Source organism: Cimex lectularius, unplaced genomic scaffold, assembly GCF_000648675.2.
Source record: "Cimex lectularius strain Harlan isolate CLEC.00 unplaced genomic scaffold, Clec_2.1 scaffold84, whole genome shotgun sequence".
Classification (NCBI taxonomy): Eukaryota; Metazoa; Arthropoda; class Insecta; order Hemiptera; family Cimicidae; genus Cimex; species Cimex lectularius.
This window is the reverse complement of record NW_019392631.1, coordinates 917,695-942,176: the sequence shown is the minus strand read 5'-3', so window position 1 is coordinate 942,176 and position 24,482 is coordinate 917,695. Positions and strand designations below refer to the sequence as shown.

General features: G+C 36.7%; 1 protein-coding gene across 1 annotated transcript in view; it reads right to left on the bottom strand.

Moving 5' to 3' along the window:
• Nucleotides 1-24,482, bottom strand: part of LOC106662892 (neuronal PAS domain-containing protein 4) — a 185,417-nt gene that overhangs the window by 6,000 nt on the left and 154,935 nt on the right. Inside the window, exons 7-8 of the mRNA XM_014387332.2 lie at nucleotides 20,828-20,934; nucleotides 6,331-6,484 (exon numbers count right to left, since the gene is read on the bottom strand). Coding sequence (XP_014242818.1) covers nucleotides 6,331-6,484; nucleotides 20,828-20,934 — 261 coding nt within the window. The remainder of the gene's footprint in view (nucleotides 1-6,330; nucleotides 6,485-20,827; nucleotides 20,935-24,482) is intronic.

The following is a 24,482-nucleotide window of genomic DNA, read 5'->3' as shown; positions in this document are numbered from 1 at the left end:
AATAAAAATTAAGGTGTCGAACAAATCTAAACGTATATATTCCATTTTAATTAAGGACCTTTTCCGTCAATGTGCCTCCGCCTTACTCGACCGCGCTCGGTGACGGAGAGCAAGACAAAGATCAGGTCACTGGGCCTCTGCTCTTGTCCTATTTATCTTATGTTTTGAGTCAAGGTGTATTGTTGTATACCATCGTATTGTATGTATTGTACTGTAATTGAATGTATGGGTGTATTGTGTTGTATACCAGTTGTCAAAGAGTTCGGTGTTAAATAAAATGAACTTTCTCGCACTATACGACGCTGTTTAAACCAAGGATACGTCAGTTCTTTCCTTCAGGAAAAGGGCGTTCTTCCATTAGCTGTGCGATGTTCAGGAGGACACGACGCGAGGCTGCATTACACAGGATCTCGTGACAAGTGGAGGTGCTACAAGCGTGGATGCAAGGCGGAAATGGCGTTAAGAAGTAACTCATATCTAACTGGCTCAAGAGCGACATATTTGACTATCGTGCTGCTCATATACGCTTAGGCATACGAAATGGTAAGTGTTAAAGTCTGTGAAAGTTAAGTGTAACACGTTCGTTGATTGGTGCAACTGCATATACGAAGCCTATGCGAACTCTATTTTGCCCAGACATTCGCGCATTGGTTGTGGACATCGACATTGCACTGTGGAAATTGATGAATCGCTGTTTTCCCGCAGGAGAAACTAAACTGGCAGAATCTTACCACAGCAGTGGGCTTTTGGCGGCATTTGAAGCGAAACGAGAGAAAGTTTTCTAGTCGCCGGACAGATCAGCTACCACCCTCATCCTCGGATTGCTGCTGGGTCTGTCATCATCTCCCATCATTGGAAGGCGTACGAAACATTATCCCAGGATCCTAGTTTCCGCCATTTGGCAGTGAACCACTCTCTCAATTTTGTCGACCCGACAACCCGTGCACGCAATCCATTGAAAGTGTATGGGGAAAAGCAAAGGCGAGGAACAAATGGCAGTGGGGTACTCGCCGAAGTTTATTCGACTCCTATCTATGCGTATTTATCTGGCGGTAGTCATGTACGGCAAAAAATGTGGATGTTTTTCGAACCCTTAGTGAAATAGGGCCCCCAGGGACTCAAATTTGATTTCCTTTATTACCAATTTATACTCTTAATTATTATTACACGGATTACCTAAAATAAAATGTTTCAGTTTTTATGATTTCCTTTAAAGGAGCATTACCGGAGAGACATCTTAACGGTCGTGTCGGAGGAACGGAAAAGGCCCTTAAATAATGTATTTTATCAAGTTTATCAGTAGTTTCGCATATTATTGATTTCCTTAGAACAATCATGACTTGGGTGTTACTCAATGCCATTTTGTTTTTTACAAGATACTGTAAGCAATTGATGTAAAATCATACTTTTAGATTTAAAAACCGTCCATATCACTGTTGACCCCCCACAACGATTTAATGTATTTCGTTCCGTAAATAATTTTCAATAAAGTGAAGTTTTTTAAAATGAAAACAAAGGCAATATAAAACACTAGATAAAATAAAACCGTCTGAAAGCCTGGGGCGGTTCAAGAGGTTAAACGGTCCGATAAGGAAGACCATGAGAACAGACAAGTCCACCCCAGTTCGCAAACTAGTGTGAAAACTGGATCCTAGAAGAGTGAGTGTGTGGACGGACACGCTCGATCTCCTCTGAGCATGATCTGTTGTTATTAGCGGGGCCATTGTCCCAATAATCTCGGCCTCATCTCCTTATTCCCTACCCAATGTGAGAACAAACAGAGCCGTGGCGAAGGTGGGGCGAACAATATTTTTACGAGGGCCTGCGATATGATCGCCGACACGTTCCCCGCCTTGCTAAATCAAACCTATCTGTCGGCCGGTTCGTTTTGTTAGTTTATCGTTCCTCGGCCATAACCCCGAGCGCCAGGTGCATCACTTTGAATCTGCCTTAGTTCATTACCCGTTTACAATGTTTCCCACACGTTTTCGAAGTCCATGGCGTCTTTACCGCATGAAATCCGAAACGGCCTCGTCGATCGGCTCACGCGTTCACTACCCTAGAATTAGAACGATACACATACAAATAACATCGGAATTCAAACAAGTAAGCCATGCACCACCTTATCGAGGTGACGGAAATTTTAAGTTCAAGCTTAGGTCTTATTTACCAATGAAAACCCCTTCAATGAGGGTCCGGAATAATATATGACCTCACAAATTTTCTCAAATAGCATAGTTGTTTTGAAACAATAGTTCTGTGTACAGCAATTATAAACTGTCACTAATGAAAACGACAATTTTTATATAATAAGGCATTTATTTATTGGTTTTAGTATTTACAGGGAGATGACCCCTCAAATTCGGCGTTATCACCCCGAGGATATACATTTTCGACAGTAGCTCCCGAAGCAAAAGTGACAGTGTATCAGTAGCTACCCGGCGTAAAAAGGAATAAAGCTCTCAAATACCAATAATACTAAATATACCAAAAACACCAAAATATGTGATTAATGAAATAAAATAAAATATATAATTAGTAAAGTGAAGCGCATCACACGAATGAATATTTTCGTTCACTTAACGCGACTTTCAACCTCGTGAGCTTTTAAGCCAGCCTTCGCCACCATTAGAATCTACATTCCAATTTGAAACCTCTAGGTCACACCATAAATTTTCCAAATGTTCAATAAAACTCTGTGCTCAAGAAATACTCCCCAAAGGATTAAAAGGTGCCGAGATAGTAGAGACAGAGATATTCTCCGACAGCCAAGCAGCGCTGAAGGCTTTTAGTCTCCTCCAAATAACAGCTGGTCTGGAAAAGCCAATTTCAAACTGCTGGGAAAACTCAATCGGTAATTCTGATGTGATTGTAAGGACACAAGGGGGTTGAATGCAATGAACAGTCTGACAAACTGGCAAAAGCAGGAGCAGTCCTCATACGCTTTAGTGCTAAAAGCTGAACTGAACAAATGGATGGAGAAAGAATAATTACGCACTGGATGAATTCGCTAGGTTACCCCGTTATGCTGCTGGGTCATTAGTATCTTATCCTTAAGACAAATGCTTGGGAGATCGCTCCAAACAGGGCTTCCTACAGCCCCCAATGTACTTGCACCAATAAATACATTCACCTATGTACATCGCACTCTGATTAGTCGGTGGAGTACGCGATATTCCTCTATCAACCATCAACTTTTGAAAGTCGTTAAATATAAGTAATCTTGAAATAGTGGAAACATTATGTAAAATCCTTCTAACATTTCAATTAAATACACGTATCTAAGGAATGATTTCTCGTTCATACTTAGGCAGATTTTTTACTAACTTGTGAATGATATTGCAAACAATAGTTATGGCAAGAAATTACCAACAGTTATGGAAAGAACAGTTCCAACTAAAAACTCCCCACGAAATTTAGCGTTAGCGTATAAGTGCGTAAGTGCAAAAGTCTTCAAATAATGTCATCGTTAAATTTAACTGTGACCTTGAAATCGTATAAACGTTAAGCAAAATGTCTCTAATAAGTGAATGAACACCGGAAAGTGTGAAACTTAATGGTAGTGCAGTTTCAGGGTTGTAAAAATAAAGAAGAGTTTATTTTTCAGATCTTTCTGGTCGTAGTGGAAGAAGTGGAGACGATCATCACCAGTATCCAAAGGAAAAAAAGATATAGAAAACCCACTATCATAATTTATTAGATAATGTTCTCTTGGCTGTTATCCGGGATATGGTCCAAGAACGATATTTTTTTTTAAATTTTCTCCTAGCTTTCGAAACTTTATTGTACCTTCTTCAGATCTATAAAGGGACATATTATACATTTTAATTTTGGCCAATTTAACATCAAATATATGTAAGAACAAGACACAATTTTGTATTTACTCATTTTTGGCCAGAATATTTTCATTTACACGCTTTTTACCGTGTTTGATATTTGTTAGACTAGTCAATTCATAGTTGAAAAGGTGAAGAAAAAAAGAGAACAGGTTTTCAGTGTTAACATGAAAATAAAAGAATTTAAGTTTGTATACTTATGACCAAAAATCTGTAAATACAAAAATGTATGTCTAATAATATATTCTTATTTATATTATATCCGTATATATCCTGTAAAATAATCCTTTTGTAGAGTCCTGAAGAAGGTACAATTGCTTACAACTTCAACATGCCTTAGTAAAACTTAACAATTGGAGTTCAACTAATGATATTCTTTTAAATTCTGACAAATTTTAAGTTACGGCTTTCCATAAAACAAAACATCCTATCAAATTTAACTACGCTGTATCAGACTAGCTCCAAATTAGACGTGAAATTGTTAATGACAGATAGATAAACTTTCACGTACACATTAACAAAACAATTGCTAAAGCACATCAAACTTGAGGATTTATTACACGTCATGCTAAACATTTCCACGATCCAGATAGACTTAAATTTTTTATAGATATCCACTGTAAGACCAATATTGTATTACTGTTCACCGCTTTGGGCTCCCTTTCAATCCACTCGTATCAGTCGCCTGGAAGCGGTTCAAAAAAGATTTTTAAGCCTGAAAAATTACAGAACAATTGGAGAATGCAGAGATACAACGTAGTCATCGTTAATGACGGATCTGAAATTGACGACTGTTCTGTACAGAAGGAATTTCTTTGATTGTATATTATTGTATAAATTATTTCATTCCTTAACTGATTGCCCAATACTGCTTAACCTAATTAACTTTCATGTACCATCTGATCATTCCAGCAGTCTACTAATTATGCCAAATTCAATTTTATACCAAGAAATTAAAATCACTAATTTTGTGGTCCGCTTGACCAATTAATATAGAAAAATGGCAAAAGGGAGGGAAAATTCAAAAGGTGCTGTTGAGATGGGAAGTTCGTGTCCGAGCGGATCGAAGTCACGATAGCTCAAGTGGTAGAGCAGCGGCGTATCAAGCCGAAGATCGTGGGTTCGAATCCCGCTCGTGCCATTGACTTTTTTTATCTCAACTAAAAACCTTAATTATTTATACCAAGAACAACAAATCTGTTGAACTCGTTCGAAAATGTAGATATATTCAATGTCAGTTTAAGCAAATTTTATTAATAGAAAATTAAATATTGTCCATTACAGTTCGTGGTCCGATTGACCAATTAACATTTTTCAATTCATTACTTTTTATGAAAGGTATTGGTTGAAAAATGGCAAAAAGGAGGGAAAATTCGAGAGGTGAGGTTGAGATGGGAGTTGGTGTCCGAGCGGATCGAAGCCACGATAGCTCAAGTGGTAGAGTAGCGGCGTATCTAACCAAAGGACGTGGGTTCGAATCCCGCTCGTGACGCTGACTTTTTTATTTCGACCAATACCTTTCATAAATATTAATTAATTAAATATTGTAACATTATTATTATTATTATTATTATTAATTTTGAATTGGTTTATAATTAATAATTTATAATTATCATAATTATAATGACCTTAGCCGTTAAAACGCCCTTAAAAATTAATAATAATATATTAATTGGTCATGCGAACCACGAAATTAGTGAATTTACTAGTTAATAACCAAAAATTATATAGTATTAATACATTTTTAAATTGTTTCTATTCATTCTAAATTGTCTGTTTTATTGTTTTTTTTTCTTCATATTATTATAAATATTTCTATATTTATGTAGTTATTACGTTAATTTTCAATTAATTATTATTTTTATGCAAGGTTTTATGTAAGTTAGTGACTTTTCATTTCAACCAAGACCTTATATAAAAGAATAATTAATAGAAATAAGTAATTTGGTCAATCAGACCACTAAACTTAATACTTTTATTGTTTGCATTTGTAATTGGGAAACCGTAAATAAATAAAAAATAAATTTCCGAAAACTAGGCGAAGATTTAAAATTAAAAATATCTTTCTTTGACCGTATCTCTCAACGATACTCAACGACAAACAAGAGAACATTATCTATATAAGTTGGTCGACAAATCTACAAAATATAATTTATTAGGTAAGTTATTTTATCCCGTTGAACGTCAACTCGAAAAATTCCGCGATACATTATTTTAATTTATTTAAATGAAAGACAAGGGAATGAAGTAGGCCGAAATTTTCAATTGATGACATCAGCGCGTAGAGATTTCGAGTAATCTAGGTTTCTTTTTCCGGCTCGATTACGAGATGATGACGGGCGTTACCGTGCGCTTTACGTCGGTTAGAAGTATCTCAGGAGGCGAACAATGCGGGCAAGAAGTTGATGGCACCGACACTTAGACAACTGTGTGCAATTACACGGAAAAAAGTGCCGGCGACAAATGTTACGCCCAGGACGACATTAATACTCACCTCAAGACTTGGTTGGTAGCGACAATCAGAGGCTGCTGACTGTTTTCCATGTTCTCTTTCACCTGGAGGACGCAGTGGACCCAAAGCCAGTCGCCTCCTCTCCTCTGAATTCGTATAAGTAAAATGCATGATCTATCCTGTTCCGACTGGGTTACTGGAAAAAAAAATCAAATCAAAACACATCAAATGAAAAACCAATATAACTCTCTAAATTAAACAACGCTCTTTTTAATAGTAATAAAAATATATAAAAAAATGCAAACAAAAATAAACACTTTTCGGTGTTAGGTAGAAAGAAAATATTTAACGAGGTCTCACCGGGCCAAACAAGCCCGAAGGAAAATACGTTATTTAAGATGAAGTAAGGCGGGCATATATTAGCCGTTATTAGTTAGTGAGACAAAAGGTTAGGCCGTTTGGCGTAAATGGAAAAGGGATGGTTATCTCTCAATTTGGGACGGACTGAGAGAGATGTGTTGGAGAGGTGGAGAGTCGAAGATTGGTATCCAAGGGAGAGGGCCTATAACTCATCCACGGCCGGCTCTGTCGGACGGTCTCATTCGGGTTCACACGGTGAATAACGAAGTGGACCACCAAATATTGCATCAGTACTGGCGGTTTCGTATCAAAAGCTAGCGTATTCATCAAATAGTCCAAATAACCTCTTAATCATCCTTGCGTTTTGATCTAGAGGATTGGTAAAAATACACTGAGAGGAAAAATAAATTCTTCACCCTCGTTTTTTTTATTAACAAATACTTGCAATCTTTATAATTATTATTACTTGATATTTTTAAGGTATTGGTTGCAATGGAACAGTTAGTGTCAAGAGCGGGATTCGAACCCACGACCTTCGGTTAAATACGCCGCTGCTGTACCACTTGAGGTATCGTGACTCGATCCACTCGGACACCAACTTCCCATCTCAATCTACCTTTCGAATTTTCCCTCCTCTTTGCCAGTACCTTACATAAAAATTAATTAATTTACTAAAAATGTTTCTATCTTGCATTCGATGTGGCATCGATTTTATGAGTATATTAAAATATTCCTCCAACAGCGCCGTTCTTAATTCCTGAAAATCCTCTGGCATCACGGGGTGACTTTTTACCGTCCTGGACAGCTCATCCCAACACTGCACTCTTAACTGTCATCTTAAGAAGTTGGTCGAAGCTGAGGCGGCTCTGTCGTGAGGAAACAGAGACATCGGCACGTATCCTTTGTGGATGTAAATCGTCAGCCCGTTTACGGTGCAGCCATTTCGGCAAGACATTTTTTACACCAAGAAGATCCACGAAGAGGCATCACGGAAAGTTCTCGGTTTTATAAGGAATAGCCACTTTTCGAGGTATGGCTGTAGTCAGAAGGGACATCACTGGGCGATTTTTTACCTTGTTTGACTCGTCCCAACACTGCCCTCTTAACTGTCATCTTAAGAAGATGGACAAAGCTGAGGCGGCTCTGTCAGGAGGAAACAGAGACATCGGCACGTATCCTTTGTGGGTGTAAATCGTCAGCCCGTTTACGGTACAACCACTTCGACAAGACATTTCTTTCACCAAGGAAGATCCACGAAGAGGCAACACGGAAAGTTCTCAGTTTTATAATGAATAGCCCACTTTTCAAGGTATGGCTATAGTCAGAAGGGGCATCATTGGGCGAATCTTTACGTTTTTGACAACTCGTCTCAAAAAGGTGTTCAATAGGGTTTAAGTCGGTATAATGAATTGAAGCCCATCAAATCCTAGCTGTGAGCAGCCTTGCATTGCTGTGCATAAAAATGAAGCCACCAATTAGTGGCATATAAGGAACAACGTCTTCTGATAACACATCTTCAACGCATGAAGATCAAGTTTCTGCGACCTTCCATAGAAATGCCTGCCCAAACCATAACACCACCACCTCCATAGATTCTCCGGAGGAGAGATTTATGGCTCTCCTCATCTCCTAGTCCTCTCTCGGCCATTAGAAGACGTCAAACAAAACCTTTGCTCATCCAAAATAAGTTTTTAGTCTAAACTCACCACCAATTGATGTGATTTCTTGGGAAACTCAACCGAACTGTTCTGTGCCATGTCATCAGTTCAGGAACAGTGGCAGGCCTGAAGGAAAGCCATCTTCTGAAAGTCTTCACCTTACAATGCGTAAACTGGCATTAACATTTCTAACTTGTTGAATTTGATCTCAACAGCGGTAGAATATCGATTACTGAGAACATGCAAAATAATGAAACAATCATCTCTCTGAGATGTGACACGAAGGCGACCTGATCCATCCCTTCCTATGTAATTTCCAGTATCTTGTTAGCGATGGAAGACCCTTCGGAAGTTGTTCTGGGAAAGTTATGTGCTAAGTGCTGACATACGCTTGACTTCTTACATGTTCCAACAATGCTATGATTCTAGCCGAATCAGTAACTTAAAAATGTTACAACTTAAAAAACCAAACCACGGGAACGTTAGAAAGAATCTTTCCAGAAAAACCAACAAAGAAGAGATTGGCGATGTGGGTGATTTTATCTTTGTTTTATTTACCTCTAATCCTTTAAAACAGACCAAATATGGTTGTAAGATAAAATGTTGCATTTTCTAAGAGATAATTAAATATATTAAGGACCGCCACTTGTTTGACTTTAAGTGTAGATACATTCACTTCCTACAAACTCTTTACAGCTGGGTGAACCTCGTTTTAAGCTACTTCTGCGAATCTCATTACGGACCACCGTCTTGAATTAGATAACGCCAGAAAATTATAATCCATCTAGAAAGTATAGTGACATTGTTATTCTCGGTGTATAAAAAATGGATTAGTCTTGAATAGGTTAGTGATCAGTAATAATTTTAATTTTTTGCATTCAGTAATATGGTTTATGCCAGCCTTATCTAGTATCATTATCTTGTTTGTGTTTTTGATGATTTTAATAAAGTTGTTAATTAAGCGTTTGAATTCACTAGTTTTCGTGGTCCGCTTGACTAATTAATGTTTTTCAATTAATTAAGGTTTCTAGTTGAGATCAAAAAGTCAGTGTCACGAGCGGGATTCGAACCCTCGACCTTCGGCTAGATACGCCGCTACTCTACCACTTGAGCTATCGTTATTTTGATCCACTAAAGCTCTCCGTGAACATTTCATTTGTCGCCGGGAATCAAATAGATTACACGACATTTGAAAAATGGCAAAAAGGAGGGAAAATTCGAGAAGTGAGGCTGAGATGGGAAGTTAGTGTCCGAGTGGTTTCTAGCCGAGGTCGTGGTTTCGAATCCCTCACGTGACACTAACTTTTTTATCTCAACTAAAAACCTTAATTAATTGAAAGATATTAATTGGTCAAGCGGACCACGAAAACTAGTGAATTTAATAAGTTAAAATGAAGTATACTTCACTAAAGCTCTCCGTGGCCATTTCACTTGTCGCCGAGAATCAAATAGATTACACGATATTTGAAAAATGGCAAAAAGGAGGGAAAATTCGAGAAGTGAGGCTGAGATGGGAAGTTAGTGTCCGAGTGATATCTAGCCGAAGGTCTTGGCTTCGAATCCCTCACGTGACACTAACTTTTTTATCCCCACTAAAAGCTCAATTAATTAAGCGTTTGGTTAATATCAGTGGTGCTGGTGATTATTATGGTATTTTCTTAGATTATTGGCTTAATCGTTTCAGATTATTGCCTTCAGAATCCGTGTCCATCACTGTTGGATGTAGTTACCACATATTTCAGAATAGAACTAAAGTATCTTTTGCCGAGCGTTTTCACAGGGCAATTTATACTCAAAAAATTAGCATTTTCTAACTTGCTATCCATAGTGAATTCATTGCCCGAATATACAGATATTCACACACCTAATTCTGAAACGTTAAAGAATAAAATGATCGGGGTGCTTAGTCACATAAATAATTAAATAAGTGAGTAACTGTTTCACCCAATTTCTTTTATATTTTTGTTATGTTTTTATATTGTATATTTAGTTTGTATTTTACCATTGTTATTATTAATTTTGTACTGTAGTTTTTTTGTATTACTAGTTGGGCATCGCCCATAATTGTAATCAAGCCTTAAATAAATCTCCGGTCGGAACAGAAAGTACAAATCTTGCTTAGATGATGAATTATAAAAATAGAATCGTAAGATATTTGAAATATTCTCCACATGGATCTACATTGCATGAGATCATCGATAAACGGGATTTCTTAGTCCTAAAAATAATACATCGAGAGTAAAAGTTTTATAGTTTTGCCACTGTCTTGCGATACACTGCTGTTTTCATGTAAATTTGAAAATCCATGAGAATTGCCTTTTTGTAAGGAGGCTCTGGTCAACGGACTAATTAGGATGACGCGACATTTTGGAATCTACGGATCCGGATCCGCTTCCTCGAGGGGTGATTAATGACGGCCTGAAGTTCTTGGAAAGCCGAGCGGGATTATCTATTGACAGGAAATGAATCCCTACAACGATATGATAAATTCACGTTCTATCTGAAATTCTAGCATAACTCAAATAAAAGACAATCAATAATAAGTTAAGTATTTTGTATTCGTTCTGAATCTCAATATTAGAGAGATGTTGCATAATGTTTCGGCTATTTTAACGACACCGTTACATTTATATCTTTCAAATAACTTTCAATTAATTAAGGTTTTTAGTTGAGATAAAAAAGTGTCACGAGCAGGATTCGAACCCACGATCTTCGACTAAATACACCGCTGCTCTACTACTTGAGCTATCGTGACCTCGATCCACTCGGACACTAACTTCTCATTTCAACCTCATTTTTTGAATTTTCCCTCCTTTTTGCCATTTTTCAAATGTCGTGTAATCTATTTGATTCGCGGCGACAATTCAAATGGCCACGGAGAGCTTTAGTGAAGATATACTTCATTTTAATTATTGGGTTGTCCGGAAAATAATGCAGGATTTTAAGTTTTCATTAAAAAAAATCTATATAAAATATTCTGTTTACGTTTACAGGATTACTCATTTGTATGAATGTCAACACTTATTAATCCTCTTCCAAATGATATTGTTTGTTTACCTCTGTAGCATTCCGCTACTTGGAAATAATTCAGTCATCCTTATAATGTCAAAGCGAGAATTTCGTACGATTTTCTTTTACGAGTTTAAACTCGGCCGAAGCGGAGCCCAAACGGCTAGAAACATTAACCAAGTCTGGGGCGAGGGTTGTGTTAATGAGTGCACTGTGCAAAGGTGGTTTAAAAAATTTCGGGAGGGAGATTTCAGCCTTGAAGATGAAGAAGGTCGTGGAAGGCCTTCCTCTCTTAATGATGATGTTCTGCGATCAGTGGTGGAAGAAAACCCCAAAACAACTGTTCGAGAACTTGCAGAGCAACTCAAAGTCAGTAAAACGACCGTCGCTGACCACCTCAAGGCGATTGGAAAAGTGAAAAAACTCGAAAATTGGGTTCCACACTCATTAAACGATCGCCAAAAAAATCAGCGCTTTGATGTTTGTGCATCACTTCTTTGTCGAAACAAAAATGACCCATTTCTGGCCAGAATTGTTACATGTGACGAAAAGTGGATTCTGGACAGTGGCTCTCCAAAGCCCCCAACTCATCAAAAAAAGGTAATGGTTACGGTATGGTGGGCTTCATTTGGTTTAATACACTACGGCTTCTTAAATCCTGGCGAAACCATCAATGCTGAATCATACTGTAACCAAATTAATACCATGCATCAGAAATTGGCAGTAATGAAGCCCTCTTTGGTCAATCGGAAAGGGCCCATTTTGTTGCATGACAACGCTCGACCACATGTGTCACGTGTAACGTCACAAAAATTATTGGAGCTTGGCTATGAAACTTTGCCTCACCCACCCTACTCTCCGGACCTCTCGCCTACTGACTACCATTTTTTTAGACACCTGGACCACTACTTACAACACATAATATTCAAAAATCAAACGGAACTGGAAAATGCATTTATTGACTTTATCAATTCTAAAAATTCTGAATTCTACTCAGACGGAATTAATAAGTTACCAACACGTTGGGAGAAATGTATTGAGAGTATGGGAAATTATTTTGATTAAAGAACATTGCTTTAAAGTAACTAGTTTCTTTTTTTTTGTTTAATACCAAAATCCTGCATTATTTTCCGGACAACCCAATATTAAATATATTGCAGTTCGTGGTCCGATTGACCAATTAATATCTTTCAATTAATTAAGGTTTTTAGTTGAGATAAAATGGCAAAAAGGAGAGAAAATTCAAAAGGTGGGGTTGAGATGGGAAGTTAGTGTCCGAATAGATCGAGGTCACGATAGCTCGAGTGGTAGAGCAGCGGCGTATCTAAACCGAAGGTCTTGGGTTCGAATCCCGCTCGTGACATTGACTTTTTAACTCAACTAAAAACCTTAATTAATTGAAAGATACCAATTGGTCAAGCGTACCACGAAAACTAGTGAACTTTCAAATAACATTGACGCTATTTGAAAACTTTTGCACAACGGATTTTGCCGTTAACGTTAAGTTTCTTAGGGTATTTGTAGTAGTTCAAGTTACAGTCGTATCTGAAAACTCGTAACAAAGGCACCTTTGACGGATTTTATGGATTTTCACTTGATTGCTGACGATAGTTTGGACAATCCGGAGAACCTGATAGTTGTACAAGCTATACAAAGTAAACATTTGTTACCGGGTGATTTTTGGCAAGTTCAGTTTAAATGAAGTTGAGGACGAAAAATGTCAAAGTCTTAAGAAAAACAAAGCTTTTTAGAGCAACTTAGAATTTGCCAAACTATCGCAATCAAGAGAAAATCCATAAAATCTTTGAACGGTGTCTTTGTTTACAAACTTACAACTACTACAAACTCCCCCAGGAAACTTAGCGTTAGCGGTTATATCCGTCACGTAAAAGCTTTCAAATAGCGTAAGGTTACTTGAAGGATGTGAAATTAAACGGTGAACTTGAAATAGTGGAAACGTGCAAAAACTCTAGTAGAAATATTTTGCTGAACGGTAACGCTATATCGATCGAAGTGCGCGTGCTCGGATTTAACGGAAAGCAATCTGAAATAGCGTCTTACGTTATTTGTCTCAAGGCGCGAACACACTAAGCAGATCTCGGCCGACGAAAGCAAGCCAATATTTCCGGCCGAAAGTTGGTCGCCAACACATTGACCATTCTTAGCTCATCCTTCTCTTTTTCAGCCAAAGGTTTTTTTTACACAACTGCTGTGGCTTTATTGAAGGAAAGAAGATTGTTGTGTTTCTACCCAAATGTCATTCCTGTTTGTATTTAAATAAAACAGCTAAATATTTTAATGTTGGAACACCAAAACATACTTTCCTAGAAATTCGGGATTCATGAAAACTCGTGCGAATTGGAAAATGTGAACTATAAAATAAACAATTTCATTATATTGCACACCTACGAGAAAAGTGTAAAACAATTTTACAGGAGAGATAGATGGAACTGTACCTCTTTTGCTTATGACGTTATGTGTATTCGCCATTATAGTTGCTGGCTATAAAAACTGTTTTGATCCACAATATGTGATAACAACATTTGACTAAGACTTAAAGGAAAATACAAAAATTTTAAAATTCCAGCTGTACTTCTAAAAACTATCTCTTTTAGAGTTGGGTCACTTTACTTGCATATATTGGCTCTCGGTATTTTAAGTGAGGTCGTTTGCTCTAACGATAATGGTGGTCAATGAATGACTCTAAGGGTATAATTTTTTGAGATAGTAACAAGCAACATACAAACCCAACAAACGAACAAAATATCCACGTTGTCAGTTTTACTAAGATTATGTTTGACCCGGATGTACTTTCCCCCTGGAGTCAGGGCTCATTAGTTTTTTAATTATTAAAAATGTTTAATTAAAACATAAAACAAGTTTAAACTATAAAATAATGTAAAAGTCAAAAATACTACATCGTTAAAAAAAATTATGAAAAACAATGTAATATTATTTCAAAAAAATTAAACTAAATTCACGAACCATCTAGATCAAGGTTTGGTCAGTTGTTACTGCCAAGCTTTCGACCTTTTGAGGTCATCATCAGAGCTTATATTAACTTCATATCACGAAAAACTTATTTGCACTATAGATTTAACATTGGTTTTCATAATGTGAAACTGTGACTCCGGTTCAGCATAAAATCCTTCATTACACTAGAAAAAAACTGACGTAACTCGAAATGTGTCAAATTTCCTGATAAATGCTCACACCGATGCTTTAAAGCTCGGCACGGAACAAGGATATGTAATGGTGACACGTACGTTCCCGCCAATTCAAAAGTGACACATAGTGTTGCTTAGCAACTAAGAATCGACCTACAGGTTTATCATTTTTCCTGACACATTGGCCATCCTTGGCTCATCCTTCTCATCTTCAGCCAAAGGTTTTTTTCCACAATTGCTATGACTTTATTGATAGAAAGATGAAAGTTGCTGTGTTTCTAACTAAATGCCATTCCTTCTTGTATGTAAATATTTTAAGGTTGGAACACCAAAAACACATACATTGTTAGCAATTCGGGATTCATGAAAACTCTTACAAATTGGAAAAGGTGGACTATAAAGTAAACAATTTTATTATATGCGATGTTTCGACATATATAATATTATTATTTAAATTTGACAATATTTCCAATAAAAAATTACTTTGTTGACTTTGCCGTCATCCGTTAACAAGTACGCTATTCTAAGAAAAATAACGTAGTACGCTATTTCAGATAGGGTTCCGTTAACTATGCTCATGCGCCCTTCAATCAGTTTAGCGTTACCGTTCATGTTGACGTTGTGAAAAACGTGCCTTTTGTTTGTAATGCTTAACCTAATGAACTTGTAATATTTGATTATTTTTAATTTCAAAAAGACTGATAACGATCGATAGATAAGGTATGTTATATTTTAACTGCTCTGTGATCAGCGAGCGGCTAATTGACCAATATATTCAATATATTACCAGATTATTATTTCCAAACTATCGTCAGCAATCAAGCAGCAAGAGAAATAACGTAGAATGCTATTTCAGATAGGGTTACGTTAAATATGCGCATGCACTTCAATCAATTTAGCATTACCGTTCATGTTGACGTTGCAAAATGTGCCTTTTGTTTATAATGCAATGAATTTGTAGCATTTGATTATTTTTAATTTCACAAAGGTGGACTTGTAACGATCGATAGGTAAAGTGAGGTGTTTAGTATGTTGTATTGTATCTATGCTTGTATGTAATTATTTAAACTGAACAATATTTACAACAAAAAACTACTTTGTTGACTTTGCAGTCACCCGTTAACAAGTTCGCTATTCTAAGAAAAATAACGTAGTACGCTATTTCAGATAGGGTTCCGTTAACTATGCTCATGCGCCTTTCAATCAGTTTAGCGTTACCGTTTATGTTGACGTTGTCAAAAATGTGCCTTTTGATACTATAATGCTTAACTTGATGAACTTGTAGTATTTGATTATTTTTAATTTCAAAAAGACTGATAACGATCGATAGTTAAGGTATGTTATATTTTTACTGCTCTGTCATCAGCGAGCGGCTAATTGACCAATATATTCAATATATTACCAGATTATTATTTCCAAACTATCGTCAGCAATCAAGCAGCAAGAAAAATAACGTAGAACGCTATTTCAGATAGGGTTACGTTAAATATGCGCATGCGCACTTCAATCAATTTAGCATTACCGTTCATGTTGACGTTGTAAAATCTGCCTTTTGTTTATAATGCAATGAATTTGTAGCATTTGATTATTTTTAATTTCACAAAGGTGGACTTGTAACGATCGATAGGTAAAGTGAGGTGTTTAGTATGTTGTATTGTATCTATGCTTGTATGTAATATTATTTAAATTGAACAATATTTCCAACAAAAAACTATTTTGTTGATTTTGCCGTCACCCGTTAACAAGCACGCTATTCTAAGAAAAATAACGTGGTACGCTATTTCAGATAGGGTTCCGTTAACTATGCTCATGCGCCCTTCAATCAGTTTAGCGTTACCGTTTATGTTGACGTTGTCAAAAATGTGCCTTTTGATTATAATGCTTAACCTGATGAACTTGTAGTATTTGATTATTTTTAATTTCAAAAAGACTGATAACGATCGATAGATAAGGTATGTTATATTTTTACTGCTCTGTCATCAGCGAGCGGCTAATTGACCAATATATTCAATATATTACCAGATTATTGTTTCCAAACTATCGTCAACAATCAAGTGAAAATCCACAAAATCCGTCAACAGTGCCTTTGTTTAAAAGCTGGCAGATACGACTGTAACCTGAACTACTACAAATACCTTAGAAACAGCGTTAGCGGATAAATCCGTTGTGCAAAACGTCTTCAAATATCGTCAACGTTATTTGAAAGAAGAAATGTAACGGCGACGTTAAAATAGCCGAAACGTTATGCAAAATCTTTCTAATATTGCGATTCAGAACGATTCAACAATGGCTATCAACTTATAAGGCTGGAAGAATTGGAGAAAAAGCTGCAAAGTGCGTAATGGTTGTCCTTAATGCGAAGACTCCAATTGGAATGAGATAGTGTGTAGAATTATTTGCATCTAAGTCATGCAAAATCTCCCTGTTATTGTGTGTGATTGTTAATAATAATAACAGAAATGTAGATTTGTATAAATATCTTTACAGAAGACGTAATATTTGTTGAGGTCGAGGTTGTTAAATGTGCGGGGGTGGAATAGAAGTTGTGACAGATAGCCGCCCAACCGGCTCGGCCTATATAATTAAAAACACATTTCAGCCCCAGGTAATGTCCGCTCTACGTGTCCCTCCCGTCATGATAAATATATTGATTAAAAGTGGCAAGCGCCGTGCTGCCAGCTCATACTAATAGCCGCTAACGATCCCGATTTATTACCCCTCCTTATATTGATGCCGCTCTCGTAACCGCCATTAGCGGAGATGTTAATAAACATTTGTTCCGTCATTAATTAAGTCGGGGAGGGGGAAGGTCCGTTATTTACAGCGTGGATTGCCAGCATAAATCATAATTTAATAAACTGATTTCGCCGGTGGGTCAGCGGCGTGGGGTGGTACTGTCGTAAGAACCGGACATTAGCCCAGTTCCCTCACGGTGGCTTCGTTACTTTAATGCCCGGACCAATTATCGTTTTGACGGTTGAACTTTCGACCGGAGCCCGACGGGGGTTAAATTGTTTCGACATCGGCTTTAAATTTTATCCCCCGCGATTATCCCATAATCTCCGATTCGTTTTACGGTAACTGCCGGCCGGGGCGGGAAGGCAATTGGCGGAATGTTAATCCTTAATGCGCCTTTTTGACACCGTGTATAATAGGGCTTAATAGCCGTAAGAGGTTTCGGTTTTCACTAGGCTTACACCATAATGAAAATGTCAAAGAATATCATTTTGAAAACCTGCACCGTCAAACTGATTGTGACTCCGTACGGTACATAAACGGTAAATCGAAATGGTACACAACTACAACATTACTTTAGATTTTCGAAATTGCAAATCATTGTAAAATTGTAACACCATGTTTAAAGAGAAATTCTTAAGTGTCTAACAATGTTCACGATCTTTGGTTAACCGTCTTAACTCTGTTAAGTCTTGTTAGATCGAAAAAAATGGTGACGTAGACTTGTAAGAATCGGCTAGTTAACATTGCTTGATCTAACAGGCCACGGCCAATGTTAGATGTTATTTCGAAGATGTAGTCACATTGCTATCCGTTAAGGAGTAGGTAACCAACATGGCAGCCATGAATTTAACAGCAGTTTTTTTACACGTACTTTTATTCTTAAATACGCATTAATTAAATCAGACCAATACAATTCTTTTGTTGATTTCTGACCTGCCCTTATACTCTCATTCATAAAAGGTATATCCCCTATCTTATAAAGTTGTAGGCTGTTAGAAGTCAGGAATGTCGGCACAAACTTAAGCGTTTATTTGTTAGTACTTTTCGAGTGCATAGATAGCATTTGGAATGAAAGAATTGATTAATTTTTTTTTACTAACTTTTGGCATCTTACAATTTAACACAAACCAAAACCATAACAAACAACAACAGGCCTGCAAGGATTGTTAAAGCTTTATTTATGGTTCTACCAATCGCCACGCGCAGCATTGCGGAAAAATTAACGTTTAACATGCTAAGAAAAGAAGGGGGCGTTTACGATCTTACTGGACATTTCTCTATTCGAGTTAACATCTTACAAATATCGTGAATACCCCTAAAATCTTAAGTGCCTAACAAAAATTTAATAGGGGCATTAACGATCTTTTTATTAACCCTGTTAAGTCTGTTAGGTCGTGTTAGATCGAGAAAAATGATAACGTAGACTTGTAAGAATCGGCTAGTTAACATTGCTCGATCTAACAGGCCACGGCCAATGTTAGATGTTATGTCGAAGACGTAGTCACATTGCTATCCCTCAGGGCGTAGGTAACCAACATGGCAGCCATGAATTTAACAGCTGTTTTTTGTTTTCACGTATTTTTATGCTTAAATGCGCATTAATTAAATCAGACCAATAGTTAGTACTTTTCGAGTGCATAGATAGCATTTTGCATGAAAGAGTTGATTAATTTTGGTTTTTTTACTAACTTTTGGCATCTTACAATTTAACACAAACCAAAACCATAACAAACAACAATAGGCCTGCAAGGATTGTTATAGCTTTATTTATGGTTCTACCAATCGCCACGCGCAGCATTGCGAAAAATGAACGTTTAACATGCTAAGAAAAGAATGGGGCGTTCACGATTTTACTGGACATTTCTCTATTCGAGTTAACATCTTACAAACATCGTGAATACCCCTAAATTCTTAAGTGCCTAACAAAAATTTAATAGGGGTATTAACAATCTTTGTGCTAACCCTGTTAACTCTGTTAGATCGGGAAAAATGATGTGGTACTTGTAAGAATCGGCTAGTTAACATTGCTCGATCTAACAGATCAGAGCCAATGTTAGGTGTTAGGTCGAAAATGTAGTCTCTTTGCTATCTGTTAGGGCGTAGGTAACCAACATGGCAGCCATGAATTTAACAGCTGTTTTTTGTTTACTCGTATTTTTATTCTTAAATACGCATTAAATACGCAAGTTAAACATTGGCAATCTTCAATTCGAGCCACTAGGAAACAACAAACAGTCCTAACCAGCCTAAGGATCGGACACACCCGCCTTACCCATGGCTACCTACTCGACCATAAAAATACACCAAAATGCTCCACCTGTCTCATACACCGGTCACAATTAAGCATATCCTGCGAAACTGGCTACCTTATGCTCCTCTCCCAACATCACATCACACCACTTCCCAAACAACATTTTGGCGAAATTTAAATTGTTCGTCTTGTACATGTGACCCCATCCTTGAAAGACTCAAGGCAAAAATGACCCAAAGGCCTTTAAAAAAATAATTATTAGTTAAATCAGACCAATACATTTCTTTTGTTAATTTCAGACATGTTCTTATACTCTCATTCATAATAGGACCTAGCTACTATCCTATAAATTTGTAGGCTGTTAGAGGTTAGGATGCAAGTTATGTCGGCACGAATTGAAGCGTGTCATTTGTTAATACTTTTCGAGTGCATAGATAGCATTTTGAATGAAAGAATTGATTAATTTTCCTTTTTTTATTAACGTTTGGTATTTTACAATTTAATACAAGAGAAAACCAACACAAACAACAACAAGCCTTCAAGGGTTGTTATAGCTTTATTTTTGGTTCTACCAGTCGACACGAGCAGCATTGCGAAAAATTAACGTTGATTGAAAAAGGCCCTGGGCCCCGATCCTTTTTCAATCAACGTAGAATTTGAGAAGGCTGTTCACAAAATAAGGAAAAATTACTCCTAACATAGGAAACGAGAATTTTTTGAAAACACTGGAGCCATGTCTAGTGATTTTTTCAATGAAGTATGAAACTGATAACATATGGAAAGGATAAATTCAGGCTGCAGTACTCACTACTCAAATTGCAATTTCATGCAATCCTCAATTATATGTAAATTTTTGACAGTAAAGTATAATAAACTACAAATAAATATCAATGTATTCTAAACTTAGCCTGTCTATGCAAGGAGAATTATTAAAACAGTACAACTGTAACAGGAACGCATTAATAGTGAAACAGTTTTGAAAAATAATCCAGGGGTTTATGTTGTGAGAATCAATCGGGGGTCGTGAGAAAGCATTGGATTAATAGGCGGTCGGCTCAAGGGCGGTCGCGGATGGGAGTGCATTCTTCTGAAAAGGTTGTGCGATTTTTTTAACCTTGGTTTATGCAGTCATCCATCTTCCATCATTTTATAGATAGTGTGTGTGTGTTTTTAAAATTACAATTTCAACTGATTGTGGGGAGGGGTATTTTCGTTAGGAATTACGAGCTAAGGAAAGGATGGAAGGGTGTATTTAATAAGAAGTGTTGTAATCATGCATGTCCATGCTACTTGTTGGACAATTCAACGGAGCCCTCGTTAAATTTTAATTCCAAGAGTCAATTATAACAACTTACTCAGCCTGTGCTTGCTCTGCGCTTCCCTCATGGACTCCCAGTGCAACAGTTGATACCAAGAAGCCCCCTGCAGCTCTGACCGAGGAAACCCCAGGTGCCACTCACCACTGTAAAAGAAACGCATGTAACAAACATAATTGTATTTATTAGAACACATTGTTTTGTTTAATGTTGATATATTAGCAAATGTTAATTTATCAGATTACAGGAAAGATGAAGATAAATTTCATAATATTTCTGCTATATATACTATTATTTATTCATCCTTATTATCACTATTACATTGTATAATGTACAAAAATGCTTATTACTATACGAAGATAAGCAATCATTTCAAGACCAGAAGACAATCATGTTTTCAAAGGAAATTATTATTGAAATAAGTAGTAGTAAAAGCATATTTACATGCTTTTATGCTCTCGGAAAATTTGGATAATCTAATAATAATAAATTGTATAATAATAAATAATAAATTATAAAAGTATGTTAAACATTAAACTGTGATTTACTTTAATAGAAAAATAGATGAAACACCCACAAGTGTAAAAGAATTAATTATTGAAGTCCCATCATGTTAATAATAATAATTTTATTTGCAAAAAGTAAGGTAATGCAGTAAGATAAAACATAAAAAAAGAGAAAAAATTTAAGGATAAAATAGATAATAAAACTATAACTAAAAATTAAGTCATTTAACCACTCTGCACTTTTCCCCTGTATCCTGAAAGCAGTGGTCGTAACAGTTGGCCGAAGTGAGCTTAGAAGGTGTATAAGACAAAATAAATGAAAGAAAAAATAAAAATAAAGAAGAGAGAAAAACAAAAATACTATAAAATGCAGTAAATTCAAATAAAAATTAAAGAATACAATAATTGTCATATGATGCCACTTAAACCACGAAGACAGTTCAAATTAGAAATTTAAAATTTTTACAATAATACATTTTTTGAAATCATAATGAGAATTAAATTTGTTAAAATTAATTTTATGTTCATTAGTTTTTGTGGTCCGCTTGGCCAATTAATATCTTTCAATTAATTAAGGTTTCTAGTTGAGATAAAAAAAGTCAATGTCACGAGCGGGATTCGAACCCACGACCTTCGGCTAGATACGCCGCTGCTCTACCACTTGAGCTATCGTGACTTCGATCCACTCGGGCACCAACCTCCCATCTCCACCCCACCTTTTTTGAATTTTCTCGCCTTTTTGCCATTTCTCAAATGTCGTGTATTTGATTCTCGGCGAAAATGAAATGGCCACGGAGAGCTTTAGTGAAGTATACTTCATTTTAACTTATTAATTCACTAGTTTTCGTGGTCCGCTTGACCAATTAATATCTTTCAATTAATTAAGGTTTTTAGTTGAGATAAAAAAGTCAGTGTCACGAGTTGTAGAGTGCTAGCCGAAGGTCGTGGGTTCGAATCCCGCTCGTGACATTGACTTTTTAGTTGAGATAAAATGGCAAAAAGGAGGGAAAATTCAAAGGTGTGGTTGAGATGGGAAGTTAGTGTCCGAGCGGATCGAAGTCACGATTGCTCAAGTGGTAGAGTAGCGGCGATTATAGCCGAAGGTCGTAAAACCTTAATTAATTGAAAGATATTAATTTTTTGATTGTAAAGAAACCTAAAAAACATCAAAAATTAGAGCAAAAATTAGTGTTTATTTTTATATCAAAATGTTAGTGATTACTTTTTGTCTTATTTGGTTCGCATTATACGCATATTGCCATATGATAGTTATATAATTGGTGATTGTTTTGTTGTATATAGTAATGACAGTTTAGGGGCCAATAGCGGAATATTGAGTACCCCATCGACCACAATTAGGTTCGGTACGAACTCATTCGTTTCCACAGGAAGTCAAAAAAGTACCTCTTAATTGTCCTCGCGTTTTGATCTAGCGTCTGGTTGGGTATCTTATCATCTCATTCAAAATTATAAAGGGGTCAAAAAAAAAAAAAAAATTAAATAAATGCTCATATAACACAATAAAAACCGTGCATTCTACATTCGATTAAAAGTCTCGATGTCCCACCTAATTAAAAGGTACAATAAGCTCCATGTAGTGAATGCGTAGGAATGCCATCCGGTTTGAGAACTGTGCTTGAGCCCTGTAGTTTGCATTGACGTACCCTGTAACGATTCTTGGAGGAAACAGAGCTGTTTTATTGTATATAGTACTAATAGGTTTTTGTGTTCCTAGCATGTGTTAAGAATGAATGTATTTATTAGCGTGAATCTGGAATGTGAAAGAGCCGATGGCCCCATCGAACCTCAATTAGGTTAGTTATGTAATCATCCACAGATTAGGGTATATGTCACGTATCTGGAGTCCAGAGACTGCAGCCCAACAAGTCGTTTTTCAGGGAGGTCTGTACCACCAAACATTACAGGCACCAGACTTTATGTACAAAAGGTGACAGCCAGTTTCTGTACCGATTCTGATCACCAAGCTTCCAGCCCGCCATTCGTGATTCCATTCCAATGAAGCATAATCCAGGTGTCACTTTACAAGAGATTGGTACAAAATTCTTATTCATGTTGAACCGGCACACGGGCACTACTGGGTCTGTCTTCACTCGCGGGTTGTTTTGTGTACACACCTTTTAAGTAACGTAGCCTGACTGGCTGTGTTATAGTAGATGATGGGGTTTGGTCTGCGAGTTGGCGAACTCATGTTGAACCGGCACACGGGCACTACTGGGTCTGTAACCCGCGAGTGAAGACAGACCCAGTAGTGCCCGTGTGCCGGTTCAACATGAGTTCGCCAACTCGCAGACCAAACCCCATCATCTACTAAAATTCTTATTATCTTCAGTCAACTGTCAACTGCCTGATATACTCGAGATTTTTTAAAGCTTTCGAGCTTGTTTGATTAATATGTTCATGGAATCGCATTTTGATACTACCTAGTTACTACCGCATTTTGATTTAAACATTGAATGATTTGCAATTTACAAGCATCTCAACTTAACTTTCACGTCCTCTTCTTTGAACGCAACGCAATACAATACATATGTAACTATAGGATAAAAAATCAGGTGAAAGGGGAGTTTCATTCAAGTTGTGGTATAACATTATGACAAAGATTTTTTGTTAAAAGAGCAAGAAAAGAGTTGAACTGATAGCTTTTGATTTTGGTTTGTTTTGCCAGAGTTCTTTTAAACTTTGTGATAAAGTAAATCCACTTTAAATGGCCGTATTTATTTTATATCGGTGAGCTTTCATCAATCCGATTAAACGTTATTATAAGAATGGTTCGTTTTCGATTTGATGAAAATTTGCGACTGATTCAAACTAAGGATATTTTCTCCGGTAATGTATTGAAAAACAAATAACTAGTTATGCGCGAGAAGCCTGATAGCATAAAGTTCCTCGGAACCCTAATATATAATTAACCTGCAACATATCAGTCAGCTATGTGGCCAGACCGGCATCCCGCTCCTTTTTCCCCCCAAGCCCAATTTCAACTTTTATTTTATTTTTCAAGCTACATTTATCTAAACGGACCGGGGGGGATGTAAAAATGTTTCCTTTTTAACTAATTACGTGTTCTATTGGTTTTCTTGTTTGTTGTCCACTGATGATTCCTCTCATTATCAAAAAATGAGAAATAAAAAGTAGTTAAAAAAGATAATTCCAAATAATCGATGTAC